Source organism: Protopterus annectens, chromosome 12.part0 (assembly GCF_019279795.1).
Source record: "Protopterus annectens isolate FY-2018-M chromosome 12.part0, PAN1.0, whole genome shotgun sequence".
Classification (NCBI taxonomy): domain Eukaryota; kingdom Metazoa; phylum Chordata; order Ceratodontiformes; family Protopteridae; genus Protopterus; species Protopterus annectens.
Window position 1 is genome coordinate 1,525,158,850 of NC_056746.1, and position 18,180 is coordinate 1,525,177,029.

Here is an 18,180-nt window from a genome sequence, read left to right on the forward strand (position 1 = left end):
CATTCACTCTACCCCCTGCCGCCCAAACCCTAACAACAGACACATCAGACTATCCATGGGGGGCTCACTTGGCAGGGCTGGGCAGTGCATTCAGGGCAAATGGAACCAGAGTCAAATGCACCTGCATATCAATCAAAATGGTTGAGGTGTTTGCCTTACAAACACAAAGTGCAGGGTTTGAGTCTCACAAGGGATAATTGGCTAAGCTTAAAATGGCTCTCAAGAGCAGATAGCTTAGTACTAATCTATGAACCTATGAACCTAAAAAGAAATGTCAGCTGTACAGAATTCTCTGACAGCCTTCAAGGACCACATTCTTCCAGGACAATTATTGGTAAAGACAGACAACACCGCTGTTATGTGGTACATAAACAAGCAGGGGGGATCCCACTCATACCCTCTCTGCAGACTAGCTACAGACTAGCTGTGGCTCTGAGGAACACAGCCTTGAGCTACCAAGTGCACCTACAAGCTCAGTTCCTGCCATGCAAGCTAAATTTGCTGGCAGACGACCTAAGCAGAAATCTCATGGACCCACATGAGTGGAAACTGGAACCAAAGATATTCAACATTTTGAGAAACAAATGGGGGAGCCCAGAGATAGACCTGTTTGCCTCCCCTCAGAACTACCAATTTGGTAAATTCTGCACAAGGATTCCTCACAGATAAGCTTGTAAAGTGGATGCCCTGTCCTTCACCTGGGAAAGCCTCTCAGTTTATGCCTTTCCCCCTCTGTTTCTCCTCTCAAAAGTTCTACTAATGATCAAACAGGACAAACCAAGGACAATACTCATTGCACCAGACTGGCCACACCAATACTAGTACTCCCTCTTACGCAGTATGTCACTGCTGGAACCATGGCACCTGCCTCAGACCCCTTCCCTGCTGTCCCAGCAGAAGGGCCAGATTCAGCACCCCAGCTTCAAACCCTGAACCTTGTAGCCTGGCTAATTACCTGAGCTCTCCAATACCTTCCCTCAGTAAACAAGGGCTGGATGTCATTCTGGAGGCAAGGAGGCCTAGTGCTAGAAAATCCTATGCTGATAAGTGGAAAAGATACTGTTCCTGGAGCCAAACTCAGGGGATGGGCACAACAGTGCCCAGTTTACCGTATATTCTTCAATACTTAACAGAGATGCTTCGCAAGGGCCTTTCCTTCTCTTCTATTAAAATTCATGCCTCAACCATTTCGGCACATTATAATACTGAGCCCACCCCTCTTCTCTCAGCCCCTGCTGAAACAATTCCTCAGAGGGGCCAAAAATTGAAGACCATCCAGGAGAGCCCCTACTCCAGCCTGGGACCTTAACTTTGTATTAGAAAAGCTCACTCTACCTCCTTTTGAGCCAGCTGCAACTGCAGAGTTTAAATTCCTTTCTTGGAAAACAGCCTTCCTTCTAGCCATCACTTCAACAAGAGTGTCTGAATTACAGGCCCTCATGGCAGTGGAGCCCTTCATCATCTTCCATGCAAACTGGGTGTCCCTCAGGACCAATCCTTCCTTTATGACCAAGGTGGCATCCAGTGTGGCCCTTAATCAGTCCATTAATTTGTCAACTTTCTTTTCTAATCCACAGAACAAAGGAAAACGAATATTGCACTCTTTGGACGTGCACAGACAACTTAGATTTTATTTGGACAGGACTAAGCCTCTCAGGAAAACTGAACAGCTGCTAGTTGCCTTTGCTGCAGTGGCAGAGGGGAAGGCCATTTCAAAGCAAGTGGATAGGCCATTGCATTCATTTCTGCTATAAGCACCATGGAAAACCTACCCCACAGGGGATAAGATCACATTCCACCAGGGCTGCATCTACTTCAACAGCCTTTCTCAGAGGTGTTCCTACCAGGGACATCCTAGAAGCTGCTACCTGGAGTTCTGTACATACCTTCACCAAGCATTACCACTTGCCAATTTTTTCTAAATCCAGAGCTGGTTTTGCCTAATAGCTGGTCCTAATGCTCTCTAATTGCCTCCTCCCTTCCTTAGCTTTGGGAATCTACCCAGATGTAATGACTGCAACATTCCTTGGTTAGGCCCAGACCACGATGTCTCTCACCGTCAGTTTTTTGCCTTATTCAATCCTCGAACTATAAATGTAGATGTTCGAGTGTATTCACTGTTGCAGTCCTGGTTACCCTCCCTCCAGCCCCCTGACTTCTATTGGCTATACCTCTTTTCTTGTTTACTGTTTTTAAGCTTTCTGGTGTATTTCCTTTTTGTTGGTGGTGTAACCTTGTATATAATTGCTTCCCATTATGGGGGCACCTGACATCTGGGGCAAGAAAAACTGATGTAATGGCATCGGCTGCATGCTTTATACCCCTGACTACCCGATGTCATGGAAAAAGTCAGCAACCGACGCAGAACCCAAGACTTTGATAATCAGGCTGACTGAGGGCTACCTGCAAGCAGATAACCCAAATGTAATGACTGCAACAGTGAATACACTTGAACATCTACATTTATGGTAAGTGTACACAACTGTACTTTCCTGATTTTCATGTACAAGATATAAAAGATGCAGCAACGACTTTGAAGGTGTCCAGATGATGTTCTTCATTCCACATTGCTGCAGTCCTAACCATTGGGTAGTCCGCTGTCCAGTCGGCCCGAATACCAGAGTATATGGCTGACGTCGGTCAGGGCGCATTAGACTGACGTCAGTACGTCAGGGTACTAATGCGCATGACCAACGTCATATCCTCAGTCTTTTTTGCCGCATGGTCCGATGCAGAAGCAGTTTTGCGAGTGCAGGTTGGCGTTCTGAAATTTTCTGAAGTCGGAGTTTCAGACCGAATCAGAGTTGGCTAAGTACCCCGTTGGGGAACATTTTGGTTTTTCTTGCCTCAGTATTTAACCGGATGTCAGAAAAAGTGAATAACTGTATTTCTTGTGGGAAACAGATACCTCATAGGGATTACCATACCTTGTGTATACCTTGTTTAGGGCCTGAGCACGACGTTGTTGGATGCCGCTCTTGTGCTAGGTTTAACAAACGCACTATTAAGAGACGGTTAGACTGTGCCAGGTTAGTGTTTGGGAAGCGTTGCAATTATACAATGCCGTCGGATGCTCCGACGCCCGCTTCGTCCAAAAAGCGCAAGGACAAAACGGCGAAGCCTAGGGTTGATGAACCGGCAGTCCCAGCCGTCGGTTCTTTAGAAGGCTCAGTGGAGCCGGAGGTTTTGCCAGGAGTTTCTTTGGAGTCTCAGGCAGAGACTTTACTGTTACAGGATGTGCCTTCTCAGGAAGTAGGCCAGGCTGAGGGGGCTTCTCAGGTAACTGTTCTTCCCTCTCTTCCCAAGGTAGTTAGAGCCTCTCCTTCTGTTTCCAAAGCTTCTTTGAGAGGTAGGCCAAGTTTAGCTTCAGTGGGGGCTTCTCCTAGCACTTCAGGTTATGTGCCTAAGAAACATATGCTTAAAATGGCAGAAGATTTGATTACTATGATTAGAGGTTCTATGCCCCCTCCTGATAAGAGGCCTAGAGTGGAACCTGAGTTTGATAGTTTTGAACAGTGTTCAGACGCTTCTGAGTCTTCTGCGGAAGATTTGCAGGAGTATCCTCCTTATTCTGATTCTGATGTGGATGATTCCACTCCTACTGCTTCTCCTCCTGAGGATTTCTCTTTTTCAGAGACTCTGCATTCCATGAGGGAGCACTTTAAATGGGAAGGCCAGGATTACTCTGATTCCAGGAAAAGGCTTAGGGAATTCTTGTTTTTACCCCAGCATAGGCCTTTAGCTATACCTCCTGTGTTGAATGTGGTGGAAGATATTTTTGCAGAGGCTTCCCTGAACCCTGATTCTTTGCCTCCTGCTCCTGTTAAACCTGATAGGTACTATAGGGTGCCTGAAGCTCATAAGTATCTTTTTAGAGTCCTCGGGCAGACCCGGAAACTGTTTCTCAGGGACCTAAAGGTGTTAAGGCCTATGTGGTTCATAAACCCTGTTCCCACTGATAAAGAGGCAAGGGCTTTGGATAGATGGGGAAAGAAAGTGTATACTTCTTCCACTTTAGCCATGAGGGCGTTGAATTGTCAGTTTCACATGCTAAAATATCAAAATTATCTCCTTTCACAACTGAAATCTAAGGTGGATGCTTTGGCGGAAGGTATTGAGTGTAAAGAGTTGCTGGATTTGGTTCATGTGTCTGAACAAGTGGGTAAGCATTCTTTGCAATGTGGTTTTGATGCTGTACAGGCCTCCTCGAGGGTGGCTGCCACTAGTTCTGTTCTTCGCAGGCATGCCTGGTTGAGGGATCAGAATTTAGCTGAGCATGTTAAGACAAGGATTTTGGATGCTCCTTTACAGTCTGATGTGTTGTTTGGTTCGCCTGTGGAAGCAGTTCTGAAGAAAATGGAGGACAAAGCTAAGTCTATGCAAACTGTTAAAGATTTTTGCAGGTGCAGCCACCGAAGTTTAGTAGAAATTGGCCTACTAAGGGATGGACATATCCTGCTTATGATTCCCAGTCTAGGGGTAGGTCTAGACGTGGTAGGGGCAGAGCTCAAGGTTCTTTAGGCCTAGAACAGGAGTTCACCTGCTCAGACTTCTGGTGAGGGCAGGGGTCAGTCCTTTCGTAAACACACCCAATGACCTGCCTTTTCAGCTGCCAGTAGATTCTCGCCTGGCAGCTCCTTTGGGAGGAAGACTGTCTCTTTTCAAAGAAAATTGGGATTTAATTACTCAAGACAGATGGGTGTTGGATATCATTCACCACGGTTACAGGTTTTATTTCCATACATTGCCCCTTTCAAAGGCATGCCAGACGTTCCTCCTCCACAAAGGAAAGAGGCTCACAAGCAAATTTCTCTGTTACTCCAAATAGGGGCCATTCAGCCAGTCCCTGTATCAGAAAGGGGCCTAGGATTTTATTCTCGCCTGTTCCTAGTACCAAAGAAGGGGAACACATGGAGACCAATTTTGGATTTATCTATCCTCAACACTTATCTGGACATTCCCAAGTTCAAGATGTTGACGTTACAACAGCTTTTACCTCTGCTGGGCAAAGATCACTGGATGGTAACTTTAGATCTCAAGGAAGCTTACCTTCATGTGCCTATAAGACTAAGTTGCAGGAAGTATCTGCGTTTGAGCTGGAAATTCTCATTATCAGTTCTCTGCATTGCCCTTTGGCTTATCTACTGCGCCCAGAGTATTCACAAAGGTTCTGGCTCCAGTGATAGCTTACTTCAGGCTAAAAGGAATTCAGATCTATCCTTACTTGGACGACTGCCTGATTCTGGCTCAAGAAAAGGAGGACCTTCTACAACATCTGGAATATGTTATAGCAGTGCTAAGATGCCTAGGGTATTCTGTGAACGAAATAAAGTCCAGTCTAGTACCCTCTCAAGACATGTGCTTTCTGGGTGTGAGACTGAATACAGCAGCCCAGATGGCCTTTTTAACCCCGGACAAACAACAGAGTCTATCCCTTTACTTTCATCAACTATCTCATCAGTCCGTGCTGACTGCAAGGACAGTCCTTCAAGCATTAGGGTTCATGGCATCTTGTATTCTGGTGCTTCCCAATGCCAAACTGCATATGAGGAAGCTGCAATGGTATCTCAGAAATGTATGGACACAGCACTGCCAGGATTTGGACACTGTCATTCAAATAATACCTTGCCTTCAAAAGGAATTTTTGTGGTGGGCTCAGGAATGTCACCTAAACAAGGGACTCTCTGTGACCCGGCCAGAGGCGAGTCAAATTCTAACGACAGATGCCTCAGACATTGCTTGGGAGCTCATCTAAATGGAAAGTGGATACAAGACAAGTGGCCTGCCAGACTACAGCATCTACATATCAACATGAAGGAGATGTTAGCAGTCCAGTTTGCATTAATGGCTTTCAAGGAGTTACTTCTTCCAGGGCAGGTGTTGATTCTAACAGACAACACAACTGTCATGTGGTACATCAACAAACAAGGGGAACACATTCTTACCCATTGTGCAGGCAAGCAATGATTTTATGGGAGACCGCTCAGCTTGCAACTAACTCTTCAGGCAAGGTTTCTGCCGGGAGCACAGAACTCCTTAGCAGATGTGTTAAGCAGACAAATCATGGATCCCCACGAGTGGAAACTGGATCTTCATGTATTTCAAAGGTTGACAGTGTCCTGGGGAACTCCAGACATAGATCTGTTCGCTTCTCCACTAAACCACCAGCTGCCAAAGTTTTGCACAAAGAGGTTACATCACACAGCTTGGAAAGTGGATGCTCTTTCTTTCAGTTGGAAAAATCTTCATGTGTATGCGTTTCCACCTCTGCCTCTTCTTCCAAAGGTGCTTCTAAAGGTCAGACAAGACAAGCCAAGGATGATTTTAATAGCTCCAGATTGGCCTCGGCAGCACTGGTACCCATTACTGAGGAGTCTAGTAAAGAAGCCTCCATGGCCTTTACCCTTGATTCCGCACCTGTTGTCTCAGAGGGAAGGCCACCTGCTCAATGTCAAGCTTCGCTCTCTTCATCTAACAGCATGGCATATTCTGTTTTGAGGGACAGCCTGTCTCAACTTCCTCAACAAGTTTTAAATGTGATTATGGAAGCTAGAAGACCTAGTACAAGGAAAGTGTATGCAGATAAATGGAAGAGATTTTTATTTTGGAGTGCAGCAAGGAATTTGGAGATTTCGGAGCCTAATTTGAGTGTGGCTCTTCAATATCTTACTGAGTTATTGGACAAAGGTTTGTCCTTCTCTTCCATTAAGATTCATGCTGCAGCAATTTCAGCTCACTATGATTGTGACCCACCATTGTTTTCGCATCCTTTGTTCAAGCAGTTTCTCAGAGGGGCAAAGAATATAAGACCCCCACGTAGAGCTCCTACTCCTGCTTGGGATCTCAATTTTGTGTTGGAAAAACTTACTCTACAACCTTTTGAGCCTGCGGGTACTGCTGATTTGAAATACTTGTCATGGAAGACTGCTTTTTTGTTGGCTATTACTTCTGCAAGAAGGGTTTCTGAGTTGCAGGCCCTTATGGCAGTAGAGCCCTTTCTGATTTTCCATAAGGATAGGGTATCATTACGTACTAATCCTTCCTTTATGCCTAAGGTGGTTTCTAGTGTGGCTTTAAACCAAACTATTCATTTGCCTACTTTATATGCAGATCCCCAAAATAAAGGGGAAAAGGTTTTGCACACTTTAGATGTACATAGGCAGTTGCGTTATTATTTAAGCAGGACTAAGGATTTCAGGCAGTCTCAGCAGTTGTTTGTTTCTTTTGCTTTGAGTTCTCAGGGCAAGCCTGTGTCTAAGCAAACTATTTCTAAGTGGATTGGGTTTTGCATTTCATTTTGTTATTCCCATCATGGCAAGGAGATTCCAGCTGGGATTAGGCCTCATTCCACTAGGGCTACTGCCACTTCAACAGCATTTCTAAGGGGGGTGGCAACTAAGGATATTTTGGAGGCAGCTACTTGGAGTTCAGTGCATACTTTCTCTAAGCATTACCACCTTCCTCTTTACTCTAAATCTAGGGCTGGTTTTGCCACAGCTATTTTGCAAGGCATGTTGACAGCTCCTGCTTCCTTATGATTTGCCAGCCTCCCTTACCTCTGCTTTGGGATTCTACCCAATGGTTAGGACTGCAGCAATGTGGAATGAAGAACATAGTACAGTTTTGTACCTACCATAAATGTAGATGTTCGAGGATCCACATTGCTGCAGTCCAATTTACCCTCCCGCCTTCCCCTCTGTGTTTAGGGGTGGTGGTGTGAGTTGCTATATATTATTGTGCATGTGTATATATATATATATTGTATATAAGTTTGGTGCAGGGCTTTTTGGTGTTTTGGTTTGGGCCTTGTCTTTTTAGGGTCTTCTGACATCTGGGGCAAGAAAAGACTGAGGATATGACGTCGGTCATGCGCATTAGTACCCTGACGTACTGACGTCAGTCTAATGCGCCCTGATCGGCGTCAATACTCTGGTATTGGGCCGACTGGACAGCGGACTACCCAATGGTTAGGACTGCAGCAATGTGGATCCTCGAACATCTACATTTATGGTAGGTACAAAACTGTACTTTCTTCATTCCACATTGCTGCAGTCCTAACAATTGGGTAGTCCGCTGTCCAGTCGAATCCAAATATATTGGCGTCGGTCAGGCGCATTAGACTGACGCCAGTACGTCAGGGTACTAATGCGCATGACCGACGCCATATCCTCAGTCTTTACCGCATGGTCCGATGCAGAAGCAATTTTGCGAGTGCAGGTTGGCGTTCTGAAATTTTCTGAAGTCAGAGTTTCAGACCGAATCAAAGTTGGCTAAGTACCCCGTTGGGGAACATTTTGTTTTTTTTCTTGCCTCAGTATTTAACCGGATGTCAGAAAAAGTGAATAACTGTATTTCTTGTGGGAAACAGATACCTCATAGGGATTACCATACCTTGTGTATACCTTGTTTAGGGCCTGAGCACGACGTTGTTGGATGCCGCTCTTGTGCTAGATTTAACAAACGCACTATTAAGAGACGGTTAGACTGTGCCAGGTTAGTGTTTGGGAAGCGTTGTAATTATAAAATGCCGTCGGATGCTCCGACGCCCGCTTCGTCCAAAAAGCGCAAGGACAAAACAGTGAAGCCTAGGGTTGATGAACCGGCAGTCCCAGACGTTGGTTCTTTAGAGGGCTCAGTGGAGCCAGAGGTTTTGCCAGGAGTTTCTTTGGAGTCTCAGGCAGAGACTTTACTGTTGCAGGATGTGCCTTCTCAGGAGGTAGGCCAGGCTGAGGGGGCTTCTCAGGTAACTGTTCTTCCCTCTCTTCCCAAGGTAGTTAGAGCCTCTCCTTCTGTTTCCAAAACTTCCTTGAGAGGTAGGCCAAGTTTAGCTTCAGTGGGGGCTTCTCCTAGCATTTCAGGTTCTGTGCCTAAGAAACATATGCTTAAAATGGCAGAAGATTTGATTACTCTGATTAGAGGTTCTATGCCCCCTCCTGATAAGAGGCCTAGGGTGGAACCTGAGTTTGAGAGTTTTGAACAGTGTTCAGAGGCTTCTGAGTCTTCATGGAAGATTTGCAGGAGTATCCTCCTTATTCTGATTCTGATGTGGATGATTCCACTCCTACAGCTTCTCCTCCTGAGGATTTCTCATTTTCAGAGACTCTGCATTCCATGAGGGAGCACTTTAAATGGGAAGGCCAAGATTACTCTGATTCTAGGAAAAGGCTTAGGGAATTCTTGTTTTACCCCAGCATAGGCCCTTAGCTATCCCTCCTGTGTTGAATGTGGTAGAAGATGTTTTTGCAGAGGCTTCCCTGAACCCTGATTCCTTGCCTCCTGCTCCTGTTAAACCTGATAGGTACTATAGGGTGCCTGAAGCTCATAAGTATCTTTTAAGAGTCCTAGGGCAGACCCGAGACTGTTTCTCAAGGACCTAAAGGTGTTAAGGCCTCTGTTGTTAAAAATCCTGTTCCCACTGATAAAGAGGCAAGGGCTTTGGATAGATGGGGAAAGAAAGTGTATACTTCTTCCACTTTAGCCATGAGGGCGTTGAATTGTCAGTTTCACATGCTAAAATATCAAAATTATCTCCTTTCACAATTGAAATCTAAGGTGGATGCTTTGGCGGAAGGTATTGAGTGTAAAGAGTTGCTGGATTTAGTTCATGTGTCTGAACAAGTGGGTAAGCATTCTTTGCAATGTGGTTTTGATGCTGTGCAGGCCTCCTCGAGGGTGGCTGCCACTAGTTCTGTTCTTCGCAGGCATGCCTGGTTGAGGGATCAGAATTTAGCTGAGCATGTTAAGACAAGGATTTTGGATGCTCCTTTACAGTCTGATGTGTTGTTTGGTTCGCCTGTGGAAGCAGTTTTAAAGAAAATGGAGGACAAAGCTAAGTCTATGCAAACTGTTAAAGATTTTTTGCAGGTGCAGCCACCAAAGTTTAGTAGAAATTGGCCTGCTAAGGGGTGGACATATCCTGCTTATGATTCCCAGTCTAGGGGTAGGTCTAGACGTGGTAGGGGCAGAGCTCAAGGTTCTTTTAGGCCTAGAACAGGGAGTTCACCTGCTCAGACTTCTGGTGAGGGCAGGGGTCAGTCCTTTCAAACAGACCCAATGACCTGCCTTTTCAGCTGCCAGTAGATTCTCGCCTGGCAGCTCCTTTGGGAGGAAGACTGTCTCTTTTCAAAGAAAATTGGGATTTAATTACTCAAGACAGATGGGTGTTGGATATCATTCACCACGGTTACAGGTTTTATTTCCATACATTGCCCCTTTCAAAGGCATGCCGGACGTTCCTCCTCCACAAAGAAAAGAGGCTCACAAGCAAATTTCTCAGTTACTCCAGATAGGGGCCATTCAGCCAGTCCCTGTATCAGAAAGGGGCCTAGGATTTTATTCTCGCCTGTTCCTAGTACCAAAGAAGGGGAACACGTGGAGACCAATTTTGGATTTATCTATCCTCAACACTTATCTGGACATTCCCAAGTTCAAGATGTTGACGTTACAACAGCTTTTACCTCTGCTGGGCAAAGATCACTGGATGGTAACTTTAGATCTCAAGGAAGCTTACCTTCATGTGCCTATAAGGCTAAGTTGCAGGAAGTATCTGCGGTTTCGAGCTGGAAATTCTCATTATCAGTTCTCTGCATTGCCCTTTGGCTTATCTACTGCCCAGAGTATTCACAAAGGTTCTGGCTCCAGTGATAGCTTACTTCAGGCTAAAAGGAATTCAAATCTATCCTTACTTGGATGACTGCCTGATTCTGGCTCAAGAAAAGGAAGACCTTCTACAGCATCTGGAATATGTTATAGCAGTGCTAAGATGCCTAGGGTATTCTGTGAACGAAATAAAGTCCAGTCTAGTACCCTCTCAAGACATGTGCTTTCTGGGTGTGAGACTGAATACAGCAGCCCAGATGGCCTTTTAACCCCGGACAAACAAAAGAGTCTATCACTTTACTTCCATCAACTATCTCATCAGTCCGTGCTGACTGCAAGGACAGTCCTTCAAGCATTAGGGTTCATGGCATCTTGTATTCTGGTGCTTCCCAATGCCAAACTGCATATGAGGAAGCTACAATGGTATCTCAAAATGTATGGACACAGCACTGCCAGGATTTGGACACTGTCATTCAAATAATACCTTGCCTTCAAAAAGAATTTTTGTGGTGGGCTCAGGAATGTCACCTAAACAAGGGACTCTCTGTGACCCGGCCAGAGGCGAGTCAGATTTTAACGACAGATGCCTCGGACATTGCTTGGGGAGCTCATCTAAATGGAAAGTGGATACAAGACAAGTGGCCTGCCAGACTACAGCATCTACATATCAACATGAAGGAGATGTTAGCAGTCCAGTTTGCATTAATGGCTTTCAAGGAGTTACTTCTTCCAGGGCAGGTGTTGATTCTAACAGACAACACAACTGTCATGTGGTACATCAACAAGCAAGGGGGAACACATTCTTATCCTCTATGCAGGCAAGCAATGATTTTATGGGAGACTGCGCTAAGCTTGCAACTAACTCTTCAGGCAAGGTTTCTGCCGCAAGCACAGAACTCCTTAGCAGATGTGTTAAGCAGACAAATCATGGATCCCCACGAGTGGAAACTGGATCTTCATGTATTTCAGAAATTGACAGTGTCATGGGGAACTCCAGACATAGATCTGTTCGCTTCTCCACTAAACCACCAGCTGCCAAAGTTTTGCACAAAGGGGTTTCATCACACAGCTTGGAAAGTGGATGCTCTGTCTTTCAGTTGGAAAAATCTTCATGTGTATGCCTTTCCACCTCTGCCTCTTCTTCCAAAGGTGCTATTAAAGGTCAGACAAGACAAGCCAAGGATGATTTTAATAGCTCCAGATTGGCCTCGCAACACTGGTACCCACTACTAAGGAGTCTGGTAAGGAAGCCTCCATGGCCTTTACCTTTGATTCCACATCTGTTATCTCAGAAGGACGGTCATCTGCTCAATGTCAAGCTTCACTCTCTTCATCTAACAGCCTGGCATATTCTGTGTTGAAACACAGCAGGTCTCAACTTCCTCAACAAGTTTTGAATGTGATTATGGAAGCTAGAAGACCTAGTACAAGGAAAGTGTACGCAGAAAAATGGAAGAGATTTTTATTTTGGAGTACAGCAAAGAATTTGGAGATTTCTGAGCCTAATTTGAGTGTGGCTCTTCAATATCTTACTGAGTTATTGGACAAAGGTTTGTCCTTCTCTTCCATTAAGATTCATGCTGCAGCAATTTCAGCTCACTATGATTGTGACCCACCATTGTTTTCGCATCCTTTGTTCAAGCAGTTTCTTAGAGGGGCAAAGAATATAAGGCCCCCGCAGAGCTCCTACTCCTGCTTGGGATCTCAATTTTGTGTTGGAAAAACTTACTCTACAACCTTTTGAGTCTGCGGCTACTGCTGAATTGAAATACTTGTCATGGAAGACTGCTTTTCTGTTGGCTATTACTTCTGCAAGAAGGGTGTCTGAGTTGCAGGCCCTTATGGCAGTAGAGCCCTTTTGATTTTCCATAAGGATAGGGTATCATTACGCACTAATCCTTCCTTTATGCCTAAGGTGGTTTCTAGTGTGGCTTTAAACCAAACTATTCATTTGCCTACTTTTTATGCAGACCCCCAAAATAAAGGGGAAAAGATTTTGCACACTTTAGATGTACACAGGCAATTGCGTTATTATTTAAGCAGGACTAAGGATTTTAGGCAGTCTCAGCAGTTGTTTGTTTCTTTTGCTTTGAGTTCGCAGGGCAAGCCTGTGTCAAAACAAACTATTTCTAGGTGGATTGGGTTTTGCATTGCATTTTGTTATTCCCATCATGGCAAGGAGATTCCAGCCGGGATTAGGCCTCATTCCACTAGGGCTACTGCCACTTCAACAGCATTTCTAAGGGGGGTGGCAACTAAGGATATTTTGGAGGCAGCTACTTGGAGTTCAGTGCATACTTTCTCTAAGCATTATCACCTTCCTCTCTACTCTAAGTCTAGGGCTGGTTTTGCCACAGCTATTTTGCCAGGCATGTTGTCAGCTCCTGCTTCTTTATGATTTGCCAGCCACCCTTACCTCTGCTTTGGGATTCTACCCAATTGTTAGGACTGCAGCAATGTGGAATGAAGAACATAGTACAGTTTTGTACCTACCATAAATGTAGATGTTCGAGGATCCACATTGCTGCAGTCCAATTTTCCCTCCCTCCTTCCCCTCTGTGTTTAGGGGTGGTTGTGTAGGTGAGGTTATATGCTGATACTTTTGTATATTTTGTACATATTTTTGGTGCAGGTATATTGGGCCTTGTCTTTTTAGGGTCTTCTGACATCTGGGGCAAGAAAAGACTGAGGATATGACGTCGGTCATGCGCATTAGTACCCTGACGTACTGACGTCAGTCTAATGCGCCCTGACCGACGTCAGCCATATACTTTGGTATTCGGGCCGACTGGACAGCGGACTACCCAATTGTTAGGACTGCAGCAATGTGGATCCTCGAACATCTACATTTATGGTAGGTACAAAACTGTACTTTTTGGGGACATAGAGGTGACATCTCAGTTGTTTGCAGATTGTACCCCCTTTTGGCCTTATTGCTGAGTCTGGTATACCGGAGATGTGAACCGTCACTTCCAAAATTGAGGCTTCACTGCTCCACCAAAATAGCTTGCTGTCTTTAAGCTGAGAGAAACTGTGGTCATTATTTTAGATGATAATTACTTAGGTGTCTTATTCACAAGTAATGGAAGATAATTATATTCATAATTACAAAGACATTAACTATTCACAAGCAAGTAGAGGATGCCAAGCAGATGGATGAAGGAGCTGCAGTCTTGTGCTGAAGCATGTTATAGTGATGAAGCAGTATATATGTTCTTGAACAAAGGTCTCGGTATACTGATCTGTCTGTGTTCCTATCCTCACCAGTGGTCACAGGCTGTGGGTATAATCGAAAAGAGCAAGATTGCAACTATATAGGGCTGGCAGAATGAGGTTTTTCTGTAGAGTTGTTGCAGTTACTGTTTGTGACAAGATGATATCTCTCATCTGGGTGAACCTTGAAGTAGATGTTATTGTTCTTTCAGATTGGGAGGAATCAAATTAATTGATTTGGGCATCATTGTAGTGACTTTTGTTTGAGTGAGAGAAGGCCCGAGGACAGTCTCTGAACATCCTAGAGGAATTATGGCTCTTGGCTGGCTTAAGAATACTTTGGAGTTCCCCTGGGTTAAGAAATGCAGAAAATGAGTAAGTTTATTAAACAAACAACCACTACTGTGTGTATCCTTTCGGTCCTCCTTTTCATCACTCTGAAGATATCCTTTAGTGAAAGGAAGAGGAAAGGATACATCCCAAGACCCTCACAGCATAGCAAAAAAATGTAAACTATTAAGTGTACCAATATATTATTTTCCTGTCTTGCATTTGATGGTTGATGTCACATTGTCTTGTAGGAAAGAGACCCAGTAACTCAGTATTCATTCTGCACTGGCCTATTTTAGTTGTTATCCGCTTGATGTGTTTGACTTTATCAGGTCAATTTTGTCTGGTTATTTATCTGCTTCACTGGAATCTTGAACATCATTCTACTGATTAAAAGTGGGCATTTATCTTTATGTGGTGTAATAGGTTACCTTAAAGCCCTTGGTCTTAAAGATTTTCACCAGTTGGCAAACTTACTTCTTGATAATTGTGTTTTTTATCAGATCTGATTATGTTATCTGTCTTGATTTTTTTAAATGGGCCTTGGTTTCAATAAAACATGCAGATTTCTAACAAAAAAAATACAATTGTATAACTGAGGATCTAGATTGTTTTCAACTGTGTGCATGTTGTATATGGAAATTTAGGCCCACTGCTTTGGGGATTCTTTCTCTATTCAGGCAAGAAGATGAGGGATTCTTGAACCCTCAGAGAACCTATAAATCCTAACATTATTCCTCATGGCTCGACTCTTATGATTCTTCAGATTTAGGAATAAATGTTTGGTTCTGTGCTACCACTTTCTTTGTTCTTCAGTCTGTCATGCTCTTGGGCTACAAATCCTTCTAGTTTGGAGCAAAGATACATCCTGGTGGTGATGGGAACGCCACTACACTTTGAAATGAAGATGTCTGTCTATGCCATTAAGTGTCTTCATGCCAGGGATAGCAGCCATCATGAAAAAAAAAATCCTGAAGGTTCAACAAATAGCACTTTAACAGTCTAGATGTCATGCCGCATTTTTAAAGAGATGCTGCTGAGATGAAACTGTGAATAAAATTCAGATTAACTTTTTAATGGACCCTGTAGTACATTGACATATCTTCATTATTTTACTCTGTGTATTTTTCTGCAGTTGGTGATGTGCAGTTTGATAGATTCTGCTGATTTTAGCTGAGTATCCTTGTTTGTGATTGTGGTCGGTTGTTCATGGCCTTAGGTACCCTTACTTAGTTTGCAGCCTATTTTATAAGCCTTGATGCACTAAATTACTGTTATTTGATCACAAATTAGATTATGTAACTTGTATGACAGGAATAAATCTAACTGCAGCAGTGGGTAACTGTGTGGAAGCGATGGGGCACAGTAATTGTCATTATCTGAGGGGACTGACTAATGTTGCATGCAATGTTTAATTTCTGAATAATAAAATGTTATGAGTTCTAAGGAATCTTTCCTAATTTTATTGGAAGCAGTGCAATTCAGGTGTATGAATGATTTTATCAGAAGAAATAATGATGCAGTGATTTTTTTTTACAGAAAAAGTGTTGTTTTGCAGGCCTTGGTCAGTGGAATAATTCTTTCTGAAATCCCCATCCTGGCAGATGAGTCATCTCAGGCTCAAACAATGAGGGAAGTCCATATTTCACACATTTCAGCAGTTTAAGGAAAGTGATTAAAGCTGAGAAGAGGGTGGAAGTGAGTGGTTGATGCAGACTCAAGTGATTTTGGAGAAGAGGGAGGGAGGGAGTCCATTCAGCAGCAGTATTAGCACCTGCTTGGAGACGAGAATGTGTGTGGCATGCACCATATGCACTGGAGAAGTGCACTTGGCTGTGCTAAACAAGATACAAGCAGTAATCTTCATGCATTGTGTGTCATAAAGAGGAAGGCACAGCAGACCACATGTCTGTGAGTGCATATGCCACCATCAGAGGGAGGGTTTATACCAGAAGGGAAAATCCCTCAGCTCTTGCACTAGTGTTGGTGGGGAAAGAATGGGCATGATTGCAGTAGGAAGCTAGATTGTAGGCAAGTACAGGGACTGAAAAGGAACAAGAAACCGAGATTAAACAGAAAAAAGTGTTTCAGGCAATACATGGTGGAGGCTGTTGAACATTTGTCATTTGCATTTGTTAACTGGATAATGAAGTTGGTTCACTGGATCCTTTTCATCCATACTGTGGCCCATAGGAATTTAAAACATAGGTTTATGAAGCAAACATTTAATCCTAAGAGATACTAATTTTGTGTTTTGCTTTAGTGCAGAGTGGTCAATTGAAGCCTTGCTAATGAAATGGCACATGAAGTGCATGCACATTCCTTTGGAGTCCTTCCACGCCAATAAGGATCTGCTTGCTGGATCTCTTCTGCCCGGAAATCACAGTATAAAAATGATGATCATCACATTGTCTGAAGACCAGTTAGAAGTAACTCATCGAAGCCTTACACTGCATTAGCTTTCTCTAGTATATCATACCAATTTGCCTGTAGCATGGGTCATTTCGACTCATTTAAAAATGCTAACTGAGCTCAGCCATCATGTTTTTAATACAAAAGGCCATCTCTATGCACATAGAGATTCTTATTCCTGTATCACTAATGACCAGGGTTCAAGAAATGAGCCAACACAGAGGAAGAGATGACCAAGGAGGTATGGCTGGTCTAAGGTCTTTTTCTGTCTTCATTGATGGTGGTAAAATGTTGGGTTTTGGTTATCTTGGCCAGATTTACTACTATGGAAAAATTAAGTGCCATACCCATTCTATTTGCATTTAAGCTATAGGCAGTAGTAAGACATTTGAAATATATGTTCAGCTACAAGGTGTATTGTATTATATAGAGCATATATCAGGGTAAGTAGGGAATATAAGTATCAATGCTTCCCACTGCTCTAGGGCTGTGAAAATTGGTCCCATCTCTCTGTTGTCCCTGATTGTGTCAAGTTATTGATATGCAGGAAATCACTGTGGGTAGGAGGAGGTTGTCAGAGTAGAGAGTTTGGTTGGATATAGCTTGGTGTTGGAGGTAAAAAGACTTGAGCATGAAGTATGTTTGTTAAATGCTTAGTTTTTTATGTTTGTTAAATGCTTAGTTTTACGTATTATAATGCCTAAATAAAGGATAATGAAGGCTAATTAATAACAATAAAACCAAAAGTGGGAAATGCAACCAAACTGAAACTGAGTCAAAAGGCAACCACGAAATGAAACAATCGCCACCAGGAAGTCAGCCAAAGCTCTTTATTCCAAAACCAAGCAGACAAGGCTGTCACCAGCCACGAAAAAACATGTAAACGCCTTAATCCTCTGATAACGGACAGTATGCGTTTTCGTCAGATTCTCGACTTCTTCAGACAATCAGTACATTCAATTAACACAGTATATATAACGTTGACCATCAATTGATTAATTGAAATTATTCTCAAGGTGGTCTGGAAGTCTAGCAGTTGTCTTAGAGGATTAAGGATCTGTTAAGCAGTTTGCAGTGGTCCAGTGGTGCAATCTGATTTCCTCAGCCTCCATTGCTCAACTGTGTGACTAAGACACTTAACCAAAGAGCACTCCTGGACAAAAAGTCTGAAATTGGTCCATGCAGATCAGTGCTCTACCCTTAAAAGGATATTACAATGTTATCCTGTAAGTTATTTCTAATGTTTTACACGGCCAAGCATCCTCCAGCACTCCGGTTTTATTAACTGTGACCTCTAACTGAACATAGAGCGCAAGAAGGCTCCTCATTACACCATGATGTACATCACCTGTGGGATGCAAGTATAATACGTATAGCTTGGTGTTGGAGGTAAAAAGACTTGAGCAAGTTTTTTATGTTTGTTAAATGCTTAGTTTTAAGTATTATAATGCCTAAATAAAGGATAATGAAGGCTAATTAATAACAACAAAAATGCATTGTTGGTGAAAAGGTGGGTAAGTGTTTGGCATTTGCCATATTGTTAAGAGGGAAATAAATTTTTGTTGATGTTATTTAGTTCCACATAAATTCTGGAGATGCTTGGAATAGAATTTCCACTGCAGAAGC

At 43.4% G+C, this 18,180-nt stretch overlaps 1 protein-coding gene across 2 annotated transcripts in view; it reads left to right on the forward strand.

The window, feature by feature from the left end:
- The window catches only part of METTL23 (methyltransferase like 23), a 521,406-nt gene extending 503,971 nt beyond the window's left edge, over positions 1-17,435 (forward strand). For both annotated transcript variants that reach the window (XM_044090489.1, XM_044090490.1), the window contains one exon: positions 16,406-17,435. In XM_044090489.1, the coding sequence (XP_043946424.1) occupies positions 16,406-16,601 (196 nt within the window). In that variant the 3' untranslated portion in view covers positions 16,602-17,435. The remainder of the gene's footprint in view (positions 1-16,405) is intronic.
- Positions 17,436-18,180: the final 745 nt, after the last annotated feature.